The following is a 22,809-nucleotide window of genomic DNA, read 5'->3' as shown; positions in this document are numbered from 1 at the left end:
CAAAATGTGATTTCTACTGGGCTAAACTAAAATAATAGGTAATGTTTATTAAGCACATAATATGACATACATAGCCTCCTTTGGTACTTGCAGTGCTGTTAGAAAGTAGATGCACTGTTATTCTCCTTTAGAAAATAGAGACTGAGGCTCAAAATGTGATATCCTTTTGCCAGTGGCTAAGTTGGCACTCAAACTCTTGCCTCTTTTCCCAAGTCCATGATTTTAACTCCTAAGCTATGTAAAAAGACCACATAAGAAAGGACGTACAAAATATTATTCATTAAGAAAAGTATAGTTACAAGTTGTGAACATAATGAATATTCCTGGTTGTAGTAAAAGAGGGGAATTTTTTGTGTTGTTCTGTTTTTACTTTTATATATTTTTTATTTGTTTGTTTTTTTGTTTTTCATTTTTTCCATATGACCAAAGATTTGAGAGGCCCTGGGGAAAGAAAACCAGTTAGTAGGTTAATGTTGTGGGTATAATTTCTCTATAGAGACATGGAAATATTATAAAAAGGTTTTTTAAAATGTTGTTGACCTTCCCTGGAAACCAACTTATAACCATAAAATATTTTGGAAAGCAGAGCCAAATTTATATCTTAAAAGAGATTTCAAATCCACATATAAGTATTTCCTTTCCAGTGTAGCCAGAGCCTGTCACTTTCAAGAAAAAGTTTCTCTTTCCTCATTACCATATATATTTAAAATTTCTGTGAATTTCATCAGTGGGTAAACCTCCTAAACCCATTTTTTGAACTTTTTATTGTAAATTTTCACAATAATTTATCTGAATTTGATATTAGATCAAAGACTTTAACATTAAACTTGGAAATTACTACCATCCCAGAAAATAATGACTGGAATCATAAAGAAGCTGGCACAGGGATTTTAGAAAATTGTTATGTTTCCATTGCTTTGCTTTTTGGCAGTTATGGATCTGAAAAATTTAGCATGCTCTTTATTCCTGCTGTCATATGTCTCAGCTACATGCATGAATTCAAAATGGTTTCCATTATTGGAAGGACACCATCTTATTCCAGAACCAAGCTAGGTAACTTTTAATGTTCCAGATAATTGCTAAATTAGGCTCTCCCCACAGATATTTTATGGCATTTATTTTGCTCTGAGAACTCCATTCATTTCTAAGGTAGCTAAATAAATCCAGTGATAATAAACTCTTAAAGAAAAGAGGCAGGAAAAGAACATTTTGACTAGATACAGGGAGAAATTTTTAAAAGGAAAATACTACCTGCTGAGGTATTTTCTAAGAACCACAATATTATTAAGGCCACCCTAGTAGAAAGCACTAAAGGATTGTACATTTGAGCTAAACATTATCGTTGATACTTTACAAAAATTGGGAAAGTTCATATGTATTCTAATTCAGAACTTATAGAATGATTTCTGAGTGGTGGCACTCAGAATATCAAAGATATGCCATATGAAATTATGTCCACTTTTATCCATCTTCTAGGCATGGACCCATTAAATCATAATTTTACATTAAAATCTGTTTCACTTTGTGCCTCATAATTCTAGATGTAATTATATTTGACTGTAATTACATCAGGGGTCAGCAAGTTATGGCCTTTAGGCCAAATCTGGACAACTGCCTATTTTTGTAGAGTGAAAGAGTTAACTTTTTTTACTTTTTAAAATAGTTGTAAAAATCAAAAGAAGAACAATATTTAATAATATTAAAATTATTATATAAAATTCCAGTTTTAGTTTTCAGACATAAGATTTTCGTGGAACACAATCACAGCTGTTTTTTTCACATGTAGTCAATGGATACTTAAGTGTGACAATGGCAGAGATGAATAGTTACAGAGACCCCACAGCCCACAAAACCTGAAATATTTACCATCTAGCAGAGCTGCTTTACAGGAAATACTTGCCAACCCTCAAGTTACATAAGCAACTACTTAAACATCCTACCGTATAAAACTCTAAAATATAATTATTTTTAGATTTAGAATTAGTATAACAATTTAGGAGTTTACATCACTTATATGGAAACCATTGTGATAATCTGGGCCATGACTAGCCTAGATAGATACGATTAATTGGAAGGCCTTGCCGGGGAATCGGCCACACTGAAGATTGACTGGTGGGAATGTTTATATCATGGTGCTTCGTTGTACTTTTCCTGTCACCCCTCAGGCTACTAGTACTCATATTCCTTCATAGGATATCATTCTCCTGCTTCACCTTTAAATGTCAGCATTCCACAGTTCCATGGTCTAATATCTGATATTTGTATTTGCCACACATCCTTCAGTAATCTATTCTTGATGAATGACATTATTATAGGTTCATGACACCCAAATCTGTCTCAAGAGCTGTTCTCCCTTCTGAACATCAGACCTACACATCCAAAAGACACTGAACCTCACCTTAGGAATGTCACATTCAACACAGAGTTCACCAACTTCTTAGTTCCCACCGTTGCCAAACATGCAACTCTTCCTATTAAAAAGCATCACCATACATGTAGCAAACAAAGCTAAAATCACAGGAGTCATACTAGAACCTTACCCTTTTCCAATACTCCACATGTTCATCCATGTCCTATAGGTTGTGGCTCCTTGATACCTCTTGAGTTTGCCCCCTACTCCATTCCCATTGCCACTGCCACAATTAAAATCCATTTCATTTCTTTTCCACATTATTATATTAACCTCCCATTTCATCTCCCTGCCCCTGGTATGGCATCCAGCCTCTAATCTATGCTTCCAGAGTGATATTGCTAAGACTTGCATTTAATTGTATCGTGTCTTTACACCATGATCTAAATGGCATTGTTTTGTGTCCCCTTTGCACCCTGAGAATATCTCCGTAGCACAATGCATATCCCATTCTGCCACTGCATATGCTATCATCAAAAGAATATAAGCACCTTAATTATGTTTTTAAAAAAATGTCTATTCGGGGCACCTGGGTGGCTCAGTCGGTTGGGCGGCCGACTTCGGCTCAGGTCATGATCTCACGGTCCGTGAGGGCTGTGAGTTCGAGCCCCGCGTCAGGCTCTGTGCTGACAGCTCGGAGCCTGAAGCCTGTTTCAGATTCTGTGTCTCCCTCTCTCTGACCCTCCCCCGTTCATGCTCTGTCTCTCTCTGTCTCAAAAATAAATAAATGTTATAAAAAAAATTTTTTTTAAATGTCTATTCAACTTGGAAGTCCAAGCATTAAGCTGAAGTAAGCTGGTACCTAGTAAATTAACAATAGAGCTAATTAAAGTTGGATAAATTAGGTTATTTCTTAGCCATAGACTTTGGGGGTTAGTATAAGAAGGTAAAGGCCAGTCCACCAGTCGGTTAACAGATTCTTCTTGGTCTTACCGGTCAGAAGAGAAGTGACTTGACAACAGTAAATAGATAGGACTTCTCAAAGTTAACTGTGCATAAGAATCACATGGGGGAATCTTGTTAAAAGTAGAAGCTGATTCAGAAATTCCTAGGGGCACCTGGGTGGCTCAGTCCGTTAAGCATCTGATGGCAGCTCAGGTTGTGATCTCAAAGCTTGTGAGTTCAAGCCCCCCAGTGGGCTCTGTGGTGACAACTCAGACCCTGGAGCCAGTTTCAGAATCTGTGTCACCCTCCCCCACTAATGCTCCATCTTTCTCTCTCTCTCTCTCAAAAAAATAATGCTAATTTTTTTTTAATTTAATAAAAAAGAAGTCTGGTCTGGGACTGAGGAGTCTGCATTTCTAACAATGATGTCAGTTCTCCTAGTTTGTAGACCACATTTGAAAACCAGAACACTAGGGATTTTTGTTATTGTTAATTTTGTAAATGTTCGTACCAAAATAATATATGCACATTGAAGAAAGCAGAATGTATAGACTTGCAAGAAAACAGGAAGCCTCTGTCCTACCATTTGTATGTCACCAGGTCTGTTCGTTGAATTATTTGGGATTTTTTTCTTATCATTTACTCTACATCTATAAAAAAAATGCTTTCCTCTTTTTTTCACCTATTAGTTTTAGGTGTATTCTATTTACTTTATGCATAGAAAAGTGGTTTTTAACACTCTTACATCACTCCATTTAACTCTCTTACTAGTAGTGAATATGTACTGAGTGATTTTTATGTACCAGGTAACATTCTAAGTTTTTTGTGTGCATTGATTCATTTACTCCTAACAAGAAACCAATGAAACAGACACTATTTTAAAGTCTCTATCATATTTATGAGGGAAATGAATCATAGTCACTTGCCCAAAGTCTCCATATAGGAAGTAGTAGACCCAGGCAGTTTGATTTTGAACTGTTAGGCTCTTCTGCTTGAGGGAAAAAAATGATTTTATTTAAACCAAAACAAATATATAATCATTGAGATTATGAAAATGTTGTCAATTGCAGAACCAAGTACTGATACAATTATATTTTCTTAACTACAAATGTTTTAGAATCTCTTTTTTTCTCTCTTTGAAAATCTCCATTATAATATTTCTCCTTTTTTAAAATAGGTATCAATTGATCTATTATCCCCACTCTTTTTCTTTATATGGCACAAGCCCTTCTCTAGGTGTTTCTTTCTAGGTTGTTTGTTTATTTGCAAATCTGTCATACTATGTCTCAGTTGAATCTCCTGAGTTTTTTTGTTTGTTTGTTTGTTTTTGTTGTTGTTGTTGTTGTTTTCAATAGACTTAATTTTTTAGAGGACTTTTAAGTTCACCCCCTGCCTACACATGTGCATAACCTCCTTCACCAAAATGTTACAATTGTTACAATCACTGAACCTATACTGACAGGTAAATCACCCAGAGTCCATAGTTTATATTAGGGTTCCCTCTTACTGTTGCACAGTTTACGGGTTTGGACACACGGACAATAACATGTGTCTATCAATGTTATATCATACAGAATATTTTCACTGCCTAAAAGTTCTGTGTATTCCATCTTTTCATCCCTCTTCCCCATAATGCCTGGTAACCACTTATTTTTTTCTACTTCTCTGTAGTTTTGCCTTTTCCAGAATGTAATAGGTTGAAATCATACAGTATGTAGTCTTTCCAGATTGGCTTCTTTCACTTAGTAATATATATTTGAGGTTCCTCTATGTCTTTTCATGTCTTGACAGCTCATTTCTTTCTTAGCATTGAATACTGTTCCATTGTCTGGAACTACTATAATTGATGTATCCGTTCACCTACTGAAGGACATGTTGGTTGCTTCCAAGTTTTGGCAATTATGTATAAAGCTGCTATAAACATGCATGTGCAAGTTTTTGTGCAGACATGTTTTCAAATCATTTGATTGATATCAAGGAGTGTGAACTCTGGGCTCTATGATAAGAGTATGTTTAGTTTTACAAGAAACTACCAAACTGTCTTCCAAAGTGGCTGTACCATTTTGACTTCCCACCTGTAATGTATGAGAGTTCCTGTTGTTATACATCCTTGCCAGCATCTGGTGCTGGCAGTGTGATCCTCTGTGTTTTGAACCTCTTTCTTAGGCCATGCATTTGTTTTGCTACAGAATACCCTCAAATATGTTTTAAAGGGCATATAAAAGGTAAACTCAATCATTTCATGACTGAAAATGTTTCCGTTGTACCCTTATATTTAATCAATATATTAAGTATAGAATTCTATAGTAAAATTAACTTTTTCTCTTGGGTTTGGAGGTGTAGCTCCATTTTCTTCTAACATTAATGTTTTTGAAAAACCTGATTCCATGCTGACTTTTATTTTTTGGTAAGTCACCTGTTTTTCCTCTGAAAGGGCATTTGGAATATTTTTATCCCTGTGCTTTGAAATTTCACAATAATACATGATTTGAGATGGGCAGGACAGGAATCTAAGTTTCAATAGCAGGAAAAAGAGGGAAGGTTCTCCAGGCCAATAGTTGGCACAAAGGCACAGATGCAGGAATTAAGGAGGAATACTTCGGAGGCTAGAGAGTCATCTCCCAAACCCAGTTCTTGGACTCACCAACATGAGCTGTGTAACACCACTTAAAGAACCCAAACTTTTGTCATATATTGAAAACTAAGGATATTGACACAGATGTCCAAGAGTTGCTGGGGGATAAAATTAGATAATATAAAAATTATGGGAAAAGTTATGCATTTATTTCAGCAGATCTGAGAACTCCTTGAAGAGAGAATAAATTCACCTCTGTTTTTGTTTTTTATTTGTTGAGGTATAATTGAGATATATTAGTTTTAGGTGTACAACATAATGATTTGACATTTGTAGATACTGAAAAATGGTCACCATGATATCTAGTTATGTCTGTCTCCTTACAAAGTTAATACAGTGTTGTTGACTGTGTTCCCCATGCTGCACATTACATTTCTATGAATTATTTATCTTATAACTGAAGGTCTTGTACTTCTTAATCCCCTTCACAAATTTTGCTCTCCACCTAAGCACTCTCCAATCTGACAACCACCAATCTATTCTCTGTATATATGAGTCCTGGATTTTTTTTTGTTTTGTTTGTTTGTTTTGTTTTTTTTATATTCTACATATAGGTGAAATCATGTGGTCTTTGTCTTTCTCTAACTTATTTCACTTAGCATAACACCCTCAAGGTACATCCATTTTGTCACAAAAGGCAAGATTTCATTTTTTCTTTAACCTGAGCAGTATCCCATTGTGTGTGTGTATAATAATATATATGTATATATACATATATATGTGCATATATACATATATATACATATATATCACATATTTTTTATCCATCCATTTGTCAATGGACACTTAAGTTGTTCCCCTATCTTGGCTATTATAAATGAACATAGGGCCGCATATGTCTTTTCAGTTTAGTGTTTTTATTTTTCTCAGATAGATATCCAGTAATGGAATTGCTGGATCATATGGTAGTTGTAGTTTTCATTTTTTGAGGAAACGCCATCCTGTTTTTCAGAGTGACTGCATCGATTTTCCTATCACCAACAGTACATGAGGGTTCCTTTTCTCCACATCCTCACCAACATTTGTTATTTTTTGTCTTTTTTTTTTTTTTTACGTTTTTTATTTATTTTTGAGACAGAGAGAGACAGAGCATGAATGGGGGAGGGGCAGAGAGAGAGGGAGACACAGAATCGGAAGCAGGCTCCAGGCTCTGAGCCATCAGCCCAGAGCCCGACGCGGGGCTCGAACTTACGGACCGCGAGATCGTGACCTGAGCTGAAGTCGGCCGCTTAACCGACTGAGCCACCCAGGCGCCCCATTTTTTGTCTTTTAATAATAGTCATTTTGACAGGTGTAAGGTGATATCTCATTGTGGTTTTGATTCCTATTTACTTGATAATTATTGAGCATCGTTTCATCAGCCTGTTGACCATCTGTATGTCTTTGGAAAAATGTCTACTCACATCCTCTGCTCATTTTTTTAAAGTGTTTATTGTTTATTTTTGAGAGAGAGAGAGAGAGGCGGAGTGAGAACGGGGGAGGGACAGAGAGAAAGGGAGACAGAGAATCTGAAGCGGGCTCCACACTCTGAGCTGTCAGCACAGAGCCTGATGCAGAGCTCAAACCCACATACCAAGATCCTGACCTGAGCCAAATTCAGACCCTTAACCTGCACCACCCAGGTGTCCCATCCTCTGCTCATTTTTTAATCAGACTGTTGGTTTGCTTGCTATTACTGAGTTTATAAGTGCTTTATATATTTTGGATATTAGCTCCTTGTCAGATATATGATTTGCAAATGTCTTCTCCCATTCAGTGGGTTGCATTTTTGTTTTGTTTCCTAATAGTTTCCTTTGCTTGCAGAAGCTTTTTAGTTTGATGCCATACATGTGTTTATTTGGTTCATTTGGCTTATTTTGGGGGGGGGGGTTGTTTTGTTTTGTTTGCTTTTCTTTGCCTTGCTTTTGGAGTCAGATCCAAAAAGGCATTGCTAAAACTAATGTCAAGGAGTTTACTGCCTATGTTTTCTTGTAGGCATTTGATGGTCAGATTTTACATTCAAGTCCTTAATCCATTTTGAGTTTGTTTTTGTATATGGTGTAAGATGGTGGTCCAGTTTTATTATTTTGCATGTGGCTGTCCAGTTTTCCCAACAGCATTTATTGAACAAACTGTCCTTTCCCCATTGTGTATTCTTGCCTCCTTTGTTGTAAATTCATGGTCATATAGGTATGAATTTATTTCTGGGCTCTCTTTTCTGTTCCATTGACGCTGTGTGTCAGTTTTTCTACCAATACCATAACATTTGGTGTACCTTAGCTTTGTAAATATTTTAAATCAGGGAACATCATACCTGTGGCTTTGTTCTTATCTCTTAAGATCGTTTTGACTGTTTGTGATCTTTTGTAGTTCCATACAAATTTTACAATTGTTTTTTTTTTTTCTGCTTCTGTGAAAAATGCTATGGAATATTGATAGGAATTACAGGGAATCTGTAGATTGCTTTAGGTAATATGGACATTTTTAACAATATTAATTCTTTCAGTTCATAAGCATGCAATATCTTTTCATTTATTGTGTTTTCTTCAATATCTTTCATTAGTGTCTTCTAGTTTTTACTTTTCAAGTCTTTCACCTAATTGGTTAAATTTGTTCCTAGATTTTTTATTCTTTTTGATACTATTGTAAATGAGATCATTTTCTTTTTTTTTTTTTTTTGATAGTTCATCACTAGTGTTTAGAAATACTGCAAAATTTTGTATATTAATTTTGTATCCTGCACCTCTACTGAATTCATTTCTTCAGTTGTAACAGGTTTTTTTGTTGTTGTTGTTGTTGAAAACTTTAAGGTTTTCTATCTGTAGTATCATGTTATCTGCAAATAGCGACACTTTCACTTCTCTTCCTTGCCAACTTGGATGCCTTTTATTTCTTTTTCTTGCCTAATTGCACCACCTAGGACTTCTAATACTTTGTTGAATGAAAGCAGGGATAATGGGCATCCTTTATCTTATTCTGGATCTTAGAGGAAAGTTTTCAGCTCTTTACTATTGAGTATGATGTAAGCTGTGGTTCAGCTTGAATTTTGAATTTTGTCAGATGCCTTTCTGTATCTATTGGAATAATTACATGTTAATCATTTTGTTCATGTGGTGCATCATATTGATTCATTTGCAGATATTGAGCCATCCTTGCATCCCTAAATCCCAGTTGGTCACAGTGTATGACTTTTTCAATATAGTATTGAATTTAGTTTGCTAATATTTGATTAAGGATTTTGTGCATCTGTATTCATCAGTAATTTGTGTGTGTGGTGTCTCTCTTTGGTCTTGGTATCAGGGTAATTAATTTTAGCTCTTAAAATAAATTTGGAAGCATTCCTTCTATTCAGCTTTTGGAAGAGTTTAAGAAACATAGGTATTAAATCTTCTTTAAATATTTGGTAGAATTCACCAGTGAAGCCACCTGGACTATTCAGATATTCTATTTCTTCATGATTCAGTTAGGAAGATTATAAGTTTTTAGGAATTTATCTATTTCTTCTAGGTTGTCCAATATGTTGGTGTATAATTGTTCCAAGTAGTCTCATGATACTTTGTATTTCTGTGGTAACAGTTGTAAATTTTCCTCTTTTATTTTTTCAATTTTTTTTACATTTATTTATTTTTGATAGAGAGAGACAGAGCACAGGTGGGGGAGGGGCAGAGAGAGAAGGAGGCCCAGAATCCGAAGCAGGCTCCAGGCTCTGAGCTGTCAGCACAGAGCCCAACGCAGGGCTCGAACTCACAAACCACGAGATCATGACCTGAGCCGAAGTCGGACGCTTCACTGACTGAGCCACCCAGGCGCCCCTCCTCTTTTATTTCTGATTTTGTTTGAGTCCTCTGTATTTTTTTCTTGGTGAGTCTAGCTAAAGGTTGGTGAATTTTGTGTATTTTTCCAAAGAAGCAGCTCTTAATTTCATTTATATTTTTCTGTTGCCTTTTTAGTCCCTATTTCATTTATTTGCAGTTTGATCTTTATTATTTCCTTCCTTCTAGTAACTTTAGGCATCATTTTTTCTTCTTTTTCTAATTCATTTAGGGGTAAAATTATATCATTTATTTTAGATTTTTCTTATGTTTTGATGTAGGCCTGCATTGCTATGAACTTCCCTCTTAGAACCATTTTTGCTGCATCCCATAGATTTAGTTATATCATATTTCTGTTTTTATTTGTCTTTAGGTATTTTTTTTAATTTATCCTTTGATTTCTTCTGTGACCCAATATTTGTCAGTAACATGTTTTATCTCCATGTGTAAGTAGTGTTTTCCAGCTTTCTTCTTGTAATCAATACCTAGTTCTATACCATTGTGATCTGAAAAGATGCTTGACATGATTTCACTCTTTTTGAATTTATTGAGATTTGTTTGTGGCCTAACGTGACTTTTCCTGGAGGATATTCTATGTGCACTTGAGAAGAATGTGTATTCTGTGGCCTTTCAATGGAACGTTCTGTATGTCTACTAAGTCCATTCTGGTCTAATGTGTCCTTTATGACCAAAGTCTCCTTATTCATTTTCTGTCTGGATGATCTATTCACTGATGTGAGTGGGGGTATTAAAATCCCCTACTATTATTGTATTGCTATTAATTTCTCCCTTTAGGTTTGTTAATATTTGCTTTATGTATTTAGGTGTTTCTATTTTGTGTGCATATACATTTATAAATGTTATGTATCTCCTTTCTGGATTGACCCTTATATCTTTATGCAGTCTGCTACAGTCTTTGTTTTAAAGTATGTTTTGTTTCATATGAGTAGAGCTACACTGGTTTTCTTTTCAATTTTATGGAAGATATTTTTCCATTTCTTCACTTACAGTGTGTGTGTCCTTACTTCAGAATTGAGTCTATTGTAGGCAGTACTTAAGTGTGTCTTGTTTTTTGTTTTGTTTTGTTTTGTTTTTTAATCTCTCCAGTCACTCTGTATCTTTTTATTGGTGAATTTAGTCAATTTACATTTAGAGTCACTATTGATTGGTATGTATTGCCATTTTCTTCATTATTTCTGGCTGTTTTTGTAGGTACTCTCTGTTTCTCTCATTTCTTTTTCTCTTTCCTTGTGGTTTGATGACTTTGGTATTATGTTTAGATTCCTTTCTCATTTACTTTTACGTTTACTGTAAGTCTTTGTTTCATGGTTACTATGAGATTCACGTATATACCATACTATGTATGTAACAGTTTATTTTTAAGTTGATAGCAACTTAAATTCGAACACATTCAAAAACTCTATATTTGTACCCTGCCCCCCACATTTTATGTTTTTATGTCACTTCTTCCATCTTTTTATTTTATATAACTACTATAGTCTTAGTTAATTTTACTGCTTTTGTCTTTTAATCTTCTTAGTAGCTTTATAACTGATTCATCTACTACCTTTATATTTACTTTTTACAGTGAGAATTTTACTTTTGTTGTTTTCCTGTTATTAACTAATATCCTTTTCTTTCAGCTTAAATAAGCCCCTCTAATATTTCTTGTAAGGGCAGTTTAATAGTGATAAACTCTTTTAGCTTTGTCTTTTCTGGAAAACTCTATCTCTCCTGAAAATATGAATGATAACTTTGCTGAGTACAGTATTCTTGGTTGGAAGGTTTCTCCTTTTAGCATTTTGTATATGTCATGTCACCTCCTTCTGGCTTGCAAAGTTTCTGCTAAGAAATCTCTTGATGGTTTTATGGGATTTCCTTTGTGTATAACAAGGTTGATTTTTGTTTTTGTTTTTGTTTTTCTTTCCTTGCTGTTTTTAAGGTTGTCTCTTTAACTTTTGAGATTTTAATTATAATTTGTCTTAGCTTGGCTCTTTGGGGATACATCTTATTTGGAACTTTCTGTTCTTCTTTGACCTGATGTCTGTTTCCTTCTCTAACTTAGGGAAGTTTTCAGGCACTAGTTTTTAAATAACTTTTCTGTCCCTTTCTCCTGGGATTGCTATAAATGCAAATATTATCATTTTATGCGGTTCCATAGGTCCCTTAAGCTACCTTCACTTTTTAAAATTCTTTTTTCTTTCTGTTGTTCCAAGTTGAGTTCCATTGCTTTCTTACTTGCTAACTTCTTACTTGCTTCCATCTTCTTACTTGCTAACTTTTTCTTCTGCTTCACTCAGTTGCTGTTGAACCCCTCTAACGTATTTTTCAGTTCAGTTACTGTATTCTTCAACTCTGTAACTTCCGTTTGTTATTTTTTTCCATGCAATTTTATTTGTCTGTTTGTTGAAGTTTTTGTATGGTCATCCTTTCTTCTCTCAAGTTCCATCGGAATCTTTGTGATCACCATTGAATTCTTTATCAAGTAAATTACTTATCTTTGCAATGTTAAGGTATTTTTTTTCCTGAGGTTTTGTCTTGTTCTTTCATCTTAAACATATTTCTCTGTTTTCTCATTTTGTTCGACTCTGTGTTTGTTTCTATATTTTAAGTGAAAACAACTACCTCTCCCCATCTTGAAGGAGTGGCCTTGTGTAGGTGATGATCCTTCTTATTTAACCTTGCCCTAGATTTTGGTTGTCTCTTGAACCTTTGTGATTTTCTAAACCACAAAATTTATTCTTGGTATGTCTCAATTGTTGAGTGTGTGCCAAGACCTGTCAGCAGTCCAAGAGGAGGAATCTCATTTAGCATCTACTTTCAGGAAACAGCTTTTAAAGGATGCAAATGTTTAAAGTCAGTGGGGCCCCATATGTAATCCTTGCTGGTCTGCAGACCAGGAGATCTGGAGGTGTCCCCTGGGTGACAGTTGCATAACTGGGGTTTTCAGATTACTGTAGAAGCTCCTTTCTGGGAAGTTTTGTGGAGCTGTAGCAAGGCCATGGTGGTGCTCAAGGATGGTGTCTCCCCACTTACATTCCCTGGGAGTACTTCTTAGCCTCTAGATATAGGCGTTTGTCACAGGAAGACTAGGGTTGTGTTTCAGTCTGCTGTCTGTGCAGTGCCCTGGGGGTGGTAGACTGCCAAGAACTGTCTTTCCAATTGTCACAGTGCTGTGGAGCTCTGGATTGCTAGGCCTCCTGGCCACCAGGGCCAAGTGTGCAAGGGGTGTCCAAATGTGTGGATTGTGTGTGCCCACTGGTTTCGGCAAGGCAGCTGGAGAGTGACATGTCTGTGCATGCACTGGAATGGGAGAATGCTGCAATCACTCATACTCACCAGCCCCAGCCCGAGGGCTGGGAAGTGTTGCAGTCCCCCCTTCTCCCAGACTTTAGCTAGTGAGCACGAGGACTCCATGACCATTTGTGCTTGCCCACCCTAGTCAGAGAGAAGGGGAGCACTGTAACCACCAATGCCCTCCTGTGTCAGCAACTACCGCAACTACTTGCCCCTGTCCATATCAGCAAGGCAGCAAGAGGGTGCCATATCCAAGGTCATCCACCTGTGCTAGTAGGCTATGGGGAAAGTGCAACAGTGACATCTATTTTCCAGTGCCTCTGTCTCCAGAGAGCATTTCAACTATCCCCTGCCCCTCCAGCCCATGCCCCTAGATCAGCAAATGAATCTTCCTCACGTATAGTGTAGGTGCTTTTTAGTGCTGTTGTTTTGCTGGGTCCCAAGGCAAGGAAGACAGCGTGCAAGCCCTTCAAGAGGGGAATCTCGGGGCGCCTGGGTGGCGCCGTCGGTTAAGCATCCGACTTCAGCCAGGTCACGATCTCGCGGTCCGTGAGTTCGAGCCCCGCGTCAGGCTCTGGGCTGATGGCTCAGAGCCTGGAGCCTGTTTCCGATTCTGTGTCTCCCTCTCTCTCTGCCCCTCCCCCGTTCATGCTCTGTCTCTCTCTGTCCCAAAAATAAACAAACGTTGAAAAAAAATTAAAAAAAAAAAAGAGGGGAATCTCAGTTTCCTTTAACTTTGGGAACTACAAATGTCAACCCCGTTGGTTTTCTAAGCCATACATTCTGGGATTCATCTCTTTGGTTCAGATCCCAGGAGCTAGAGTACCCAATGTGGGGAACCAATCCCTGCCTCCTGCTTCTCCAGGAGAAGCGCTTGTCTGGTGACATCCCTCCCTTCTGTGTGTTGCTGTGCCAGGGGTGGGGCTTTTCCTACCAGTCTCAATGTGGTTCTTTTATGCTCTATTGTGGAGAGCAGTTTATCTTATTCTCAGATATATTTCAGAGGGAAATGATCCTCATGTGGTAGCAAATCTAGTATCTCCATGGGAGAAGGTAAGTTCAGGATCTTCCTACACTGCCAACCTGGATGCTCTTTTGTCAGAAAGCTTGAAGAGCACTTAGGTGAGTCGCCAGGGCCTCCAGGGACTCAGTTTGAACAAAGTGTTCATATAACCCGAGGAAAAGAAACGTTACTCTTTATAATAAAAGGTATCAAGAATAGTCAGTGATAGAAAACAGTGAACTAGAAAAGAAAATACCAGTGAGTCACTCTAAACTTGCCTGGAGAATGAGTCAGGGAAACTTTGCTTTGTTCCCTCAATTTTAGTTGGGCTAAAGAAGGTCCTTTATGGAGAACATAAATGTCTAGTAGGCATAGACACCATTTACTACTATGATATATAAGCCCGCTATTCTATTCTATCATTTTAATGAAATGATACTTCACTTCTATACTCTTCAACAATAATACTTTTTTATGGGAATAGACTTTTGTTTAGGGCAACTCAAAGAGATGGATGAAACAGGCAGCATCTGAATAACTTGTGTAAAACTATTAGCATAATGCTCAGCACACAGTAAGAGCCAAATCTTACTATTTTTTTTTTTTTTAAATTTTTTTTTTCAAAGTTTATTTATTTTTGGGACAGAGAGAGACAGAGCATGAACGGGGGAGGGGCAGAGAGAGAGGGAGACACAGAATCGGAAACAGGCTCCAGGCTCTGAGCCATCAGCCCAGAGCCCGACGCGGGGCTCGAACTCACGGACTGCGAGATCGTGACCTGGCTGAAGTCGGACGCTTAACCGACTGCGCCACCCAGGCGCCCCAAAATCTTACTATTTTTTAATCTTGTTATCACTCAATATTGTAATTATGAAGTGAAACTCTCACGCTATGCAACACTGATAATACAGTAGAAACAAAACTGCCTTGTAATCCTAGATCTGGTTTCAACGTGTGCATCTTTATTTTGTGTTGAATATTTCTAAAACTGAAACTGCAATCAAATTTTCTCATGTTTATCTTTTTAGACGTGCCCAATCTTAATACGTTATAGGAAGATAGAAGTAGAAAGAGTCACAGAACAGTAGAACAGTAGAAGGTCCTCTCTTGTGGCACTGTTGCTTTGCAAAGGAATAGGTAATATGTAGAAGTGAAGAGTTTATATTGGAGGGTGCTCTTCTATTACTGACAATATTTATCTTGCATTTTTTTAAATTTTTTTCAACGTTTATTTATTTTTGAGACAGAGAGAGACAGAGCATGAACAGGGGAGGAGCAGAGAAAGAGGGAGACACAGAATCTGAAACAGGCTCCAGGCTCTGAGCTGTCAGCACAGAGCCCGACCCGGGGCTCGAACTCACAGACTGTGAGATCATGACCTGAGCCAAAGTCGGACGCTTAACCAACCAAGCCACCCAGGCGCCCCTATCTTGCATTTTTAAAGCAGTGTTCTTCTACCTTCATGCAGCCATCCCAGCTTCGTGCCCACAATTTTAAATTTCAGATTCTCTTCCAAACGAATCAAAATCAAGTTGCAGATTGCCTTGCTTATAGCTGGTGCTTGATAAATATTTGACATGTTAAGAAACAGCTAAGAAGTAACTGCCTGGTTGTTGAAAGATGGAAGCAGTCAAAGATTGCCAAATATATGGCTCATGTCTTCAGATTGCTGAAACTTAATATATTCTAATGTCTTTAGAGATAAGATCTGCTCCTTACTCATTGTTGTTTTCCTACTAGGTATCAGGTTCTCAAAAAAATAAAAATAATAACACAAGAGTGTGGAATGTATAAAAAACAGGCATGTGAGTCATTCTTTCAGTCCCGCAGAGGTCGTTTATTTTATTTACTTTTTTTTTTTCAAGTAGACTTCACACCCAGCATCGAGCCCAACATAGGGCCTTAACTTGCAATCTAAGATTAGGACCTGAGCTGAGATCAAAAGTTGGATGTTGAACTGACTGAGCCAGCTGCCCAGGCACCCTGCAGAGGCCCTCTTAAACAGGTTCTCTGACACGGGCAATCTCAACTTAAACTAACTCTTAAGTCTCTACAGCTTTCTGGAGACTACAGTTAGACTTTCTGTGACCACACACAGAACTCACCTGGACTGGAATCATTCTCATCCTTAATAGAGTACTTTTTGCTTCTGTTCAAATATACAAAGACATTTAGTTATCCAATGAGATAACCTATGTAAAGAGCTTAGATACATAATAGACATTTTATGAATGCTAGTTTCATTCACATTATCTCCCCTCAGAGGAAAACATAGCCAGTTGTTTTTCATTTCCATAAACAATAGACAATTAATATATCGATTTATTTTTTTATGGAAATAATGTTAGAATAAAGAAAGAAATGTGTACTTAGACCATAGGAATGATCAAACAACCAAAGCGATGGGTTTTAGATAATTTTAAAAATCAGAGTGGCTTGGGGCGCCTGGGTGGCGCAGTCGGTTAAGCGCCCGACTTCAGCCAGGTCACGATCTCGCGGTCCATGAGTTCGAGCCCCGCATCGGGCTCTGGGCTGATGGCTCAGAGCCTGGAGCCTGTTTCCGATTCTGTGTCTCCCTCTCTCTCTGCCCCTCCCCCGTTCATGCTCTGTCTCTCTCTGTCCCAAAAATAAATAAACGTTGAAAAAAAAAATTAAAAAAAAAAATCAGAGTGGCCAATATCCTGCTTGTTAAATTTCTTTTTCCTACTTGACTAGAATTTCTTGGAGTAGAGATTGTGCATTGTTCATTAAAAGTTCCTGGTATAGTGTCTGAAGCATAGTAGGGGTAAAACAAAGTTTACAAAATGAATAAATGAAGTAATGATGTTGCATTAGATACTGTATAAAGGTACGGTTCAGGGGGATTTAAAAATCAATGTCATAATCTAAAACAATTATTAAGAGAGACAACCTGGGAGAGATCTTTTTCAGTCTACATAGATGTGTGCAGTCCGGGATCACAAGCATATTGCTGTCAATTCCATAGTTCATAAGATAACAAAAATAAAATAAAATCATATATCCAGAAAGTTTGGGGCTGACTTAGCCTACTGGCCTTTTACAGGTGCAATTTATTTTTACAGTAAAGAGAAGAACACTGAATCTTCCCAGAATAACCTGATTCCTACAGACTTAAATAAAGTTGTTCATTTTTCCAGGTTTTTGGCATACTTCTGTCTTTCTAGACTATGAAGTGAATCTCCATTTCCCAAAAGCCCCAGTGCTGATTTTAATGATCCTGTCCATGTGATGTACTTTTTTTTTGTTTTGTTTTATTGCTATTAGTGAATGACAAGTGAAGGATATTCATTTTAACTTGAAAATGTCAGGGATGCACTTTAAGAGATATATTTTTGGAGCTTTTAATGAGGTGGTGTTTCTTTTTGAAAGAAATACTCATCTCTGATGCGAGTGCTGTGCAGGTGACAACTGATATTTAATAAGCGATGGTTCTTGTATTAGTCACAGTTCTCTAAAGAAAATGTCTCCGATTGCTTTTGAAAAACTCTTAGCGTCACTAGCCCAAAGGCAAGATGTGACCTTTTTATTACATAATGAGAATCATTTATTATCTTACAATGTATCTTAAAGTCACAGACAAAATGCCACTTTGATAATTGCTTTCAATTAGCTTTGAGCATAGCATATATTCATAAAATGTCTTCTCTAATTTAGACTTGAATTAGAGAAAATTGCAGACATAATCTACTTTAAGGTTGTCTCATTTAAGGTGATTCGTAGTTTTACATCAAAGAAATCAAAACGAGTAGCTTTAGAACTGTCTCTCAAAGTGTTTGAAGCAGGCTTTTCAATATTTGATTCTATTCTATTACCAATTAATTAACAAATTAGAAAGCTAGTTCATCATTTCTGACCTTTTACGCACGTTAACTTTTGACTTTCATTCCTAATGATTGTTTTGAAATTAAACCTTGCAGTTCGTGTTGAAAGAGAGAAACAATCTGATTAGCAAGATAAATAAGGCTTGCCTTGATACCCTGTGTATCTTGATGTTGGGCTGTAACTGGACTTGTGAATGCTGTCATGGTACATCCTTTCCTGCTTTAAATGGTCATTGAATTATACTGGATAATCATGTCACTGAAACAAAGAGTTTTGGGGATGTTACTACAAGTGAGAGTGGAGGTAATGATATTTAAAATGTGATTTTGGTTAATCTTTATGTTTTCATTAAAACCGAGCACTGGAATTTGGTTTAAAGGCAAATTTTTATCTCCCTTAAAATTATTTTTGAAATAACAAACACCCTGAAACTACATTTTACACCTGTGGTGTTCTGGTAACTCGTGGAATATTATTAACCTTAACAGAGATTCTCTGAAAGTGGTATTCTGTCTGGAAATTACTCTCTTTCTCTTTCTTTTCCTAGATAAAAATTACACACAAGAACCAAGCCCCAATGCTGATGGGTCCTCCTCCAAAAACTGGGCTGTTCTGCTCTCTCGTCAAAAGAACAAGAAACCGAAGCAAGGAATAAACCTGTTTCATTTTATTCTTAGAGATCTAATTAGCATAATTGGGCCATGGAAACTTATGCTGGAAACCTTTCAACCATTTCAGTTCTCTTGCTCATGCAAAATCATGGAATTGGTTAACAGTTTTTGTTACCGAGCTAATGTAATATTCAGCTATTAGAAAATTTGTCTCCGTTTTTATAGGCATCTTTGCATGAAGAAGGCAGAAGTGTACATGAAGTGATACTGCATATTTTTGTTGCACGTGTTCCCATAGATTTTTATGTCTCTCATCCACCCCTCCCCCAATTCCATTTACTAACCTGTGAGACAAATATGTGAAACATAAAAGGAAATATCATGGGAAATGTGATTCTGCGTGTGATTCAAATTATTGGTAAGCACTAATCAGTAATGCTATGATGATCATCACTGTAGATTGCTATATTTTTCCCTGATAGAATCAGTGCATCAATGATCTTTGAACTATGACTTGAAAAGAAACTTTTAATTGGACGATTTTATTAAATAGTTGTCTGTGATAACCTTGCTGTACCTAAATAGTTTTTCTTCAACATCTTAATGCTTTTGAGTGGAATTTAAAATATCAGATATATAAAGTTTTCTTGTGCTAAAAAAAATAGAAAGTGATTTTTATTTTGTTTCACTTTGTTTTTAATTCCAGAAATAAGTGAAAACAGAAATAAGTTACTTGGCAGTGAAGTGTGATAATATGACAAGCCTTACTCCTTTTTGCATGTGGATCTAGAAGAAAATTCATAACCACACCAATAACCAAATAGATGTTTTAAACTATGTGCCTAATATACTATTTCCCACCAAAGATTCAGAAAAAGATGCTTGAGAGAAATGGGTTAATGTATAATTAATTAGCTTTGTGGAGTAAATTTATGGTTCTTATGATTAATTTTTTGATGACTTAAACTCTGGAAGAGAGTGAATTATCCATTAATTATAATTAAAATTCTCACCTTACATAGACAGTAGGCCAAACAACACAATCAAAGCTCAAATGCTGATTTCTTGCTTTTTGGTCATTTATAAATATAGGTATGTGTAATTTTTAATGGGTCAGTTAAGTACACTTGAGATAGTAAATGATCGTATCAGTTTTGCTCTGGAATAAATTGATACCTGCAATGCTATTAAGCTCATTGAAGCAAATCGTGCATGCAGTTAGCCCTCTTCCATCAGCCTACACCACTCCCATCTCTGTGACATTTCAAATGTTTATTTGGAAATAATGACCCAGATCGTTGTTTACGGTGTTCATGGGATGGTTGGAGTGTCCATTTAAAGAAATCATGGCATAGTACTTTCCTTGGTGTTTCATTAAATCTATGATATAAAATGAAATGCTTTTCTGAGCGGTTTGGGTATTTTTCAGTCATATTGACCTGCATCGCATCATTGCATGTTTTCTGTTTCTAAACATGCCATGAGGAAAACAAGTGCTTGAAATGCATGATTTATTAGTTTTTCTCTCCACTCAGCATTAAAGTACTAATGATTTATCAGTTCTGTTTTTCTATTGATTCATTCATCTTTGAATAACAAATAGCATTTAGTGATTCTGTTGAACACAATCCTGTGCATGGATTTATGGATTTCAAGTGAAATTGCTATAATTTTTGTTCTTCAGTTTGAAAACTCAACTGAATGCCGTTATATCAAATAGCTACTCTCAAGCAATGTACTATAATGGAAGATTATGTATAAAGCGTATTATTTTAGTGTTCCAGGAACATTAGATGGTAAATATCAATCAACAATAAGTTTAATTGCTTTGAAAATAAAAGCTTTTGAATAAAATTAAGACACAATTTAGCAGTCCCAGGAAAATGATCATTACAATTGCAAATGTAGCACAGCAATCACTTGCCCTAGTATAATAATAATAATAATAATAAAAAAGTTATTTGGCAGAGCGTAATCTGGAGCAAAAGAAATCTCTCAAAACAGTAACAAATGCATTACTGACATGATGTTACATAACAAACACACTGATTTTGTGTATCTTTGGTTACAGGTAATAAATATTTCTACATAAATTGACAAAGTTTTGTACAATGGGCAGGCAGGCTTTGTATCAAAATATATTCTGAAGCCACAGATGATTTTATGTGCAGTACACATACAGTTATGTTTTGGCTGCCTTTTATAGTATGTAGTTTGAAGGCAGCAACAGTTGATGAATCATTCTTAACAATCTGTGTGGTGGCGAGCTCTTGAAGAGACAGCGGCTTGAGACAGTTCAAACAACCTGCCTGTCAGATTCCCAGAGTTCTAGTAAAAGCATGCAGCTTTACTTCTGGGGTAGCCATGTAACTCTCATTAGTGCCGATAGTAGTTACATCTTCAGTTACAATCCATTGGTACAAATAATACATGTTCAAGCAGGAATCAAATGTTACTGTCTTCAACTCATTTCCTAAAGTTCCCGACATGCTTGCCCTCCTACTACACTACTCCTGGGGTTTGGAAAGTAGTTTTAAAAGAGCAACTTTGGTGGTTTTGAAATCAGAGAAGATAGTCTCCATTTTTATGACAGCTTCAGGTGAAGAATATATATTTTCAAGAAAATTCTAAACTGAAAGTTCTATGGTTTAGTAAAATACCGAATAATGAATGTTAGCTTTTCAAGATGGAATTTGTTCTTCTGTGTGTGGGGGTGAGTGCCTGAGTGGTTGAGTCAACCTCTTTTAAACAGAGTAGATCTAGTTTTTCTACAGAGTTTTAAGTAGATGAAACTCTTAAGCAAAAATTAATATTGGGCTGGCAGGAGTCCGATTAACAGGGGAAAAGACATATAGGCATGTTGCCAAACAGTGCCATACGCCGAGTTGACAAACAGACATTCCCGAAGAAACCTGGATATCCATGCTTCCCGTTGGGAATAGAGGTGTCTACGTGACCCAGAAATTTTAAAGGACATAAATGTATTTTTCCACACTCATCTGTATACCATGTGTACTCGATGCAAAAAGTCCTAGTCAGTTTATTGTGGAAGAAGAAGATATCTTGTAGAAAGTGGAGAAAATAAACTTTTAATACAGTTTTGGTTTTTTTTTTTTATGTTTAGACTATGTGATTATAGCCATAACGAAGAAGAAGGCTCAGATGTTTAGTGTAGTCTACTGCAGGTGGAAATGTAAATTTGATTAAGAGCTAATGAATCGCCTGTATGTTTCTGCCTTTTGTTCTTTTTTTTTTTTTTTCTTTTTTAGGGGGATGGGAAATAAGCAATTTTCAAGGAAGAATCTGTTTTGAATCCCAGGTTGTATTCTACTTGAATGAGACAAAACTTTTAAATGGTTCCATGTCTTTTTGTGTCAGTTTGTTGTTTATTGATTATAAAAAGGAAAATGTACCTTTCATGGCACATATAACCCACAAACGATTATTCAAATACAGTATGTATATTCTAAACTAAACGATGAAGCCCTTGTAATATATGTTGAGGATGTAAAATTTAAATAAATGAATAAATAAATAAATAAACAAGCAAAACCCACAAAAGAGCTTCTGTTTTGTGACAGGCAGACATTACCCCTTAAGTCTCCCGACTGAATTGCATTCTATTTAAATAAAGTTTGAATAAATGCACCTTTCAAGGATTCTGTACATCCTTACTGTGTTTAAAAACATAGAAGCCATTTAATTACAGTGTCTTAATTATTTTTCAGAAAGTGTTACATACAGTATCCTGCTTTTTGAAATAAAAATGTTAACCACTCATTAGGTGTCATTCCTTCCTGCCATTTTGGCCAGATTTTGTGTGTACGTGAATTTGTCGAGCATTTGCCATCAGGATGCCCCACTGAACATCTGGTGAATACCAGGCCAGCCCCCCCTCGTCCTTTGTGAGGGAGGAAGGAGTCTGGGCATTTGGCAACTGAATTCTGTGTCATTAAGAACTGTACCATTCTCTTTTGTGCTGCTTTGGCCCCAGAATGCCACTGTGAATATAAAACCAACAGTCTCAGAGATCCCATGAATAGCAACAGACTGGATGGTAGAGCTGTCTGGACTAAAAGATTAGGTCAGGGGTTCTTTGAGGGCTTATACCGAATTATCTGGATGAAACCCATGTGTACCTTCATTTTGTGTAACTGACTTCAGCGGACCTCTCATGGGCACTGACTAGGTACAGGATATTTTGCAAAGGGGTTGAAGCAATAAAATGTTGCAATTCTTTGGGTTCCTTCTTACTTGAGGTCAAGATTGGCTACCCAGGGTGTTCTCTGGTGTCCTGGTGGATGTGGTGGCCCCCAGATCCGGGATAGCATTCT

General features: G+C 36.6%; 1 protein-coding gene across 10 annotated transcripts in view; it reads left to right on the top strand.

The window, feature by feature from the left end:
• Positions 1–22,255, top strand: part of DGKB (diacylglycerol kinase beta) — a 714,685-nt gene extending 692,430 nt beyond the window's left edge. For all 10 annotated transcript variants that reach the window (XM_045494973.1, XM_045494971.1, XM_045494970.1 and 7 more), the window contains one exon: positions 18,412–22,255. In XM_045494973.1, coding sequence (XP_045350929.1) covers positions 18,412–18,519 — 108 coding nt within the window. In that variant the 3' untranslated portion in view covers positions 18,520–22,255. The remainder of the gene's footprint in view (positions 1–18,411) is intronic.
• The last annotated feature ends 554 nt before the right edge of the window (positions 22,256–22,809 follow it).

Source organism: Leopardus geoffroyi, chromosome A2 (genome assembly GCF_018350155.1).
Source record: "Leopardus geoffroyi isolate Oge1 chromosome A2, O.geoffroyi_Oge1_pat1.0, whole genome shotgun sequence".
Lineage (NCBI taxonomy): Eukaryota > Metazoa > Chordata > Mammalia > Carnivora > Felidae > Leopardus > Leopardus geoffroyi.
This window is presented reverse-complemented; position numbering and strand designations above follow the sequence as displayed.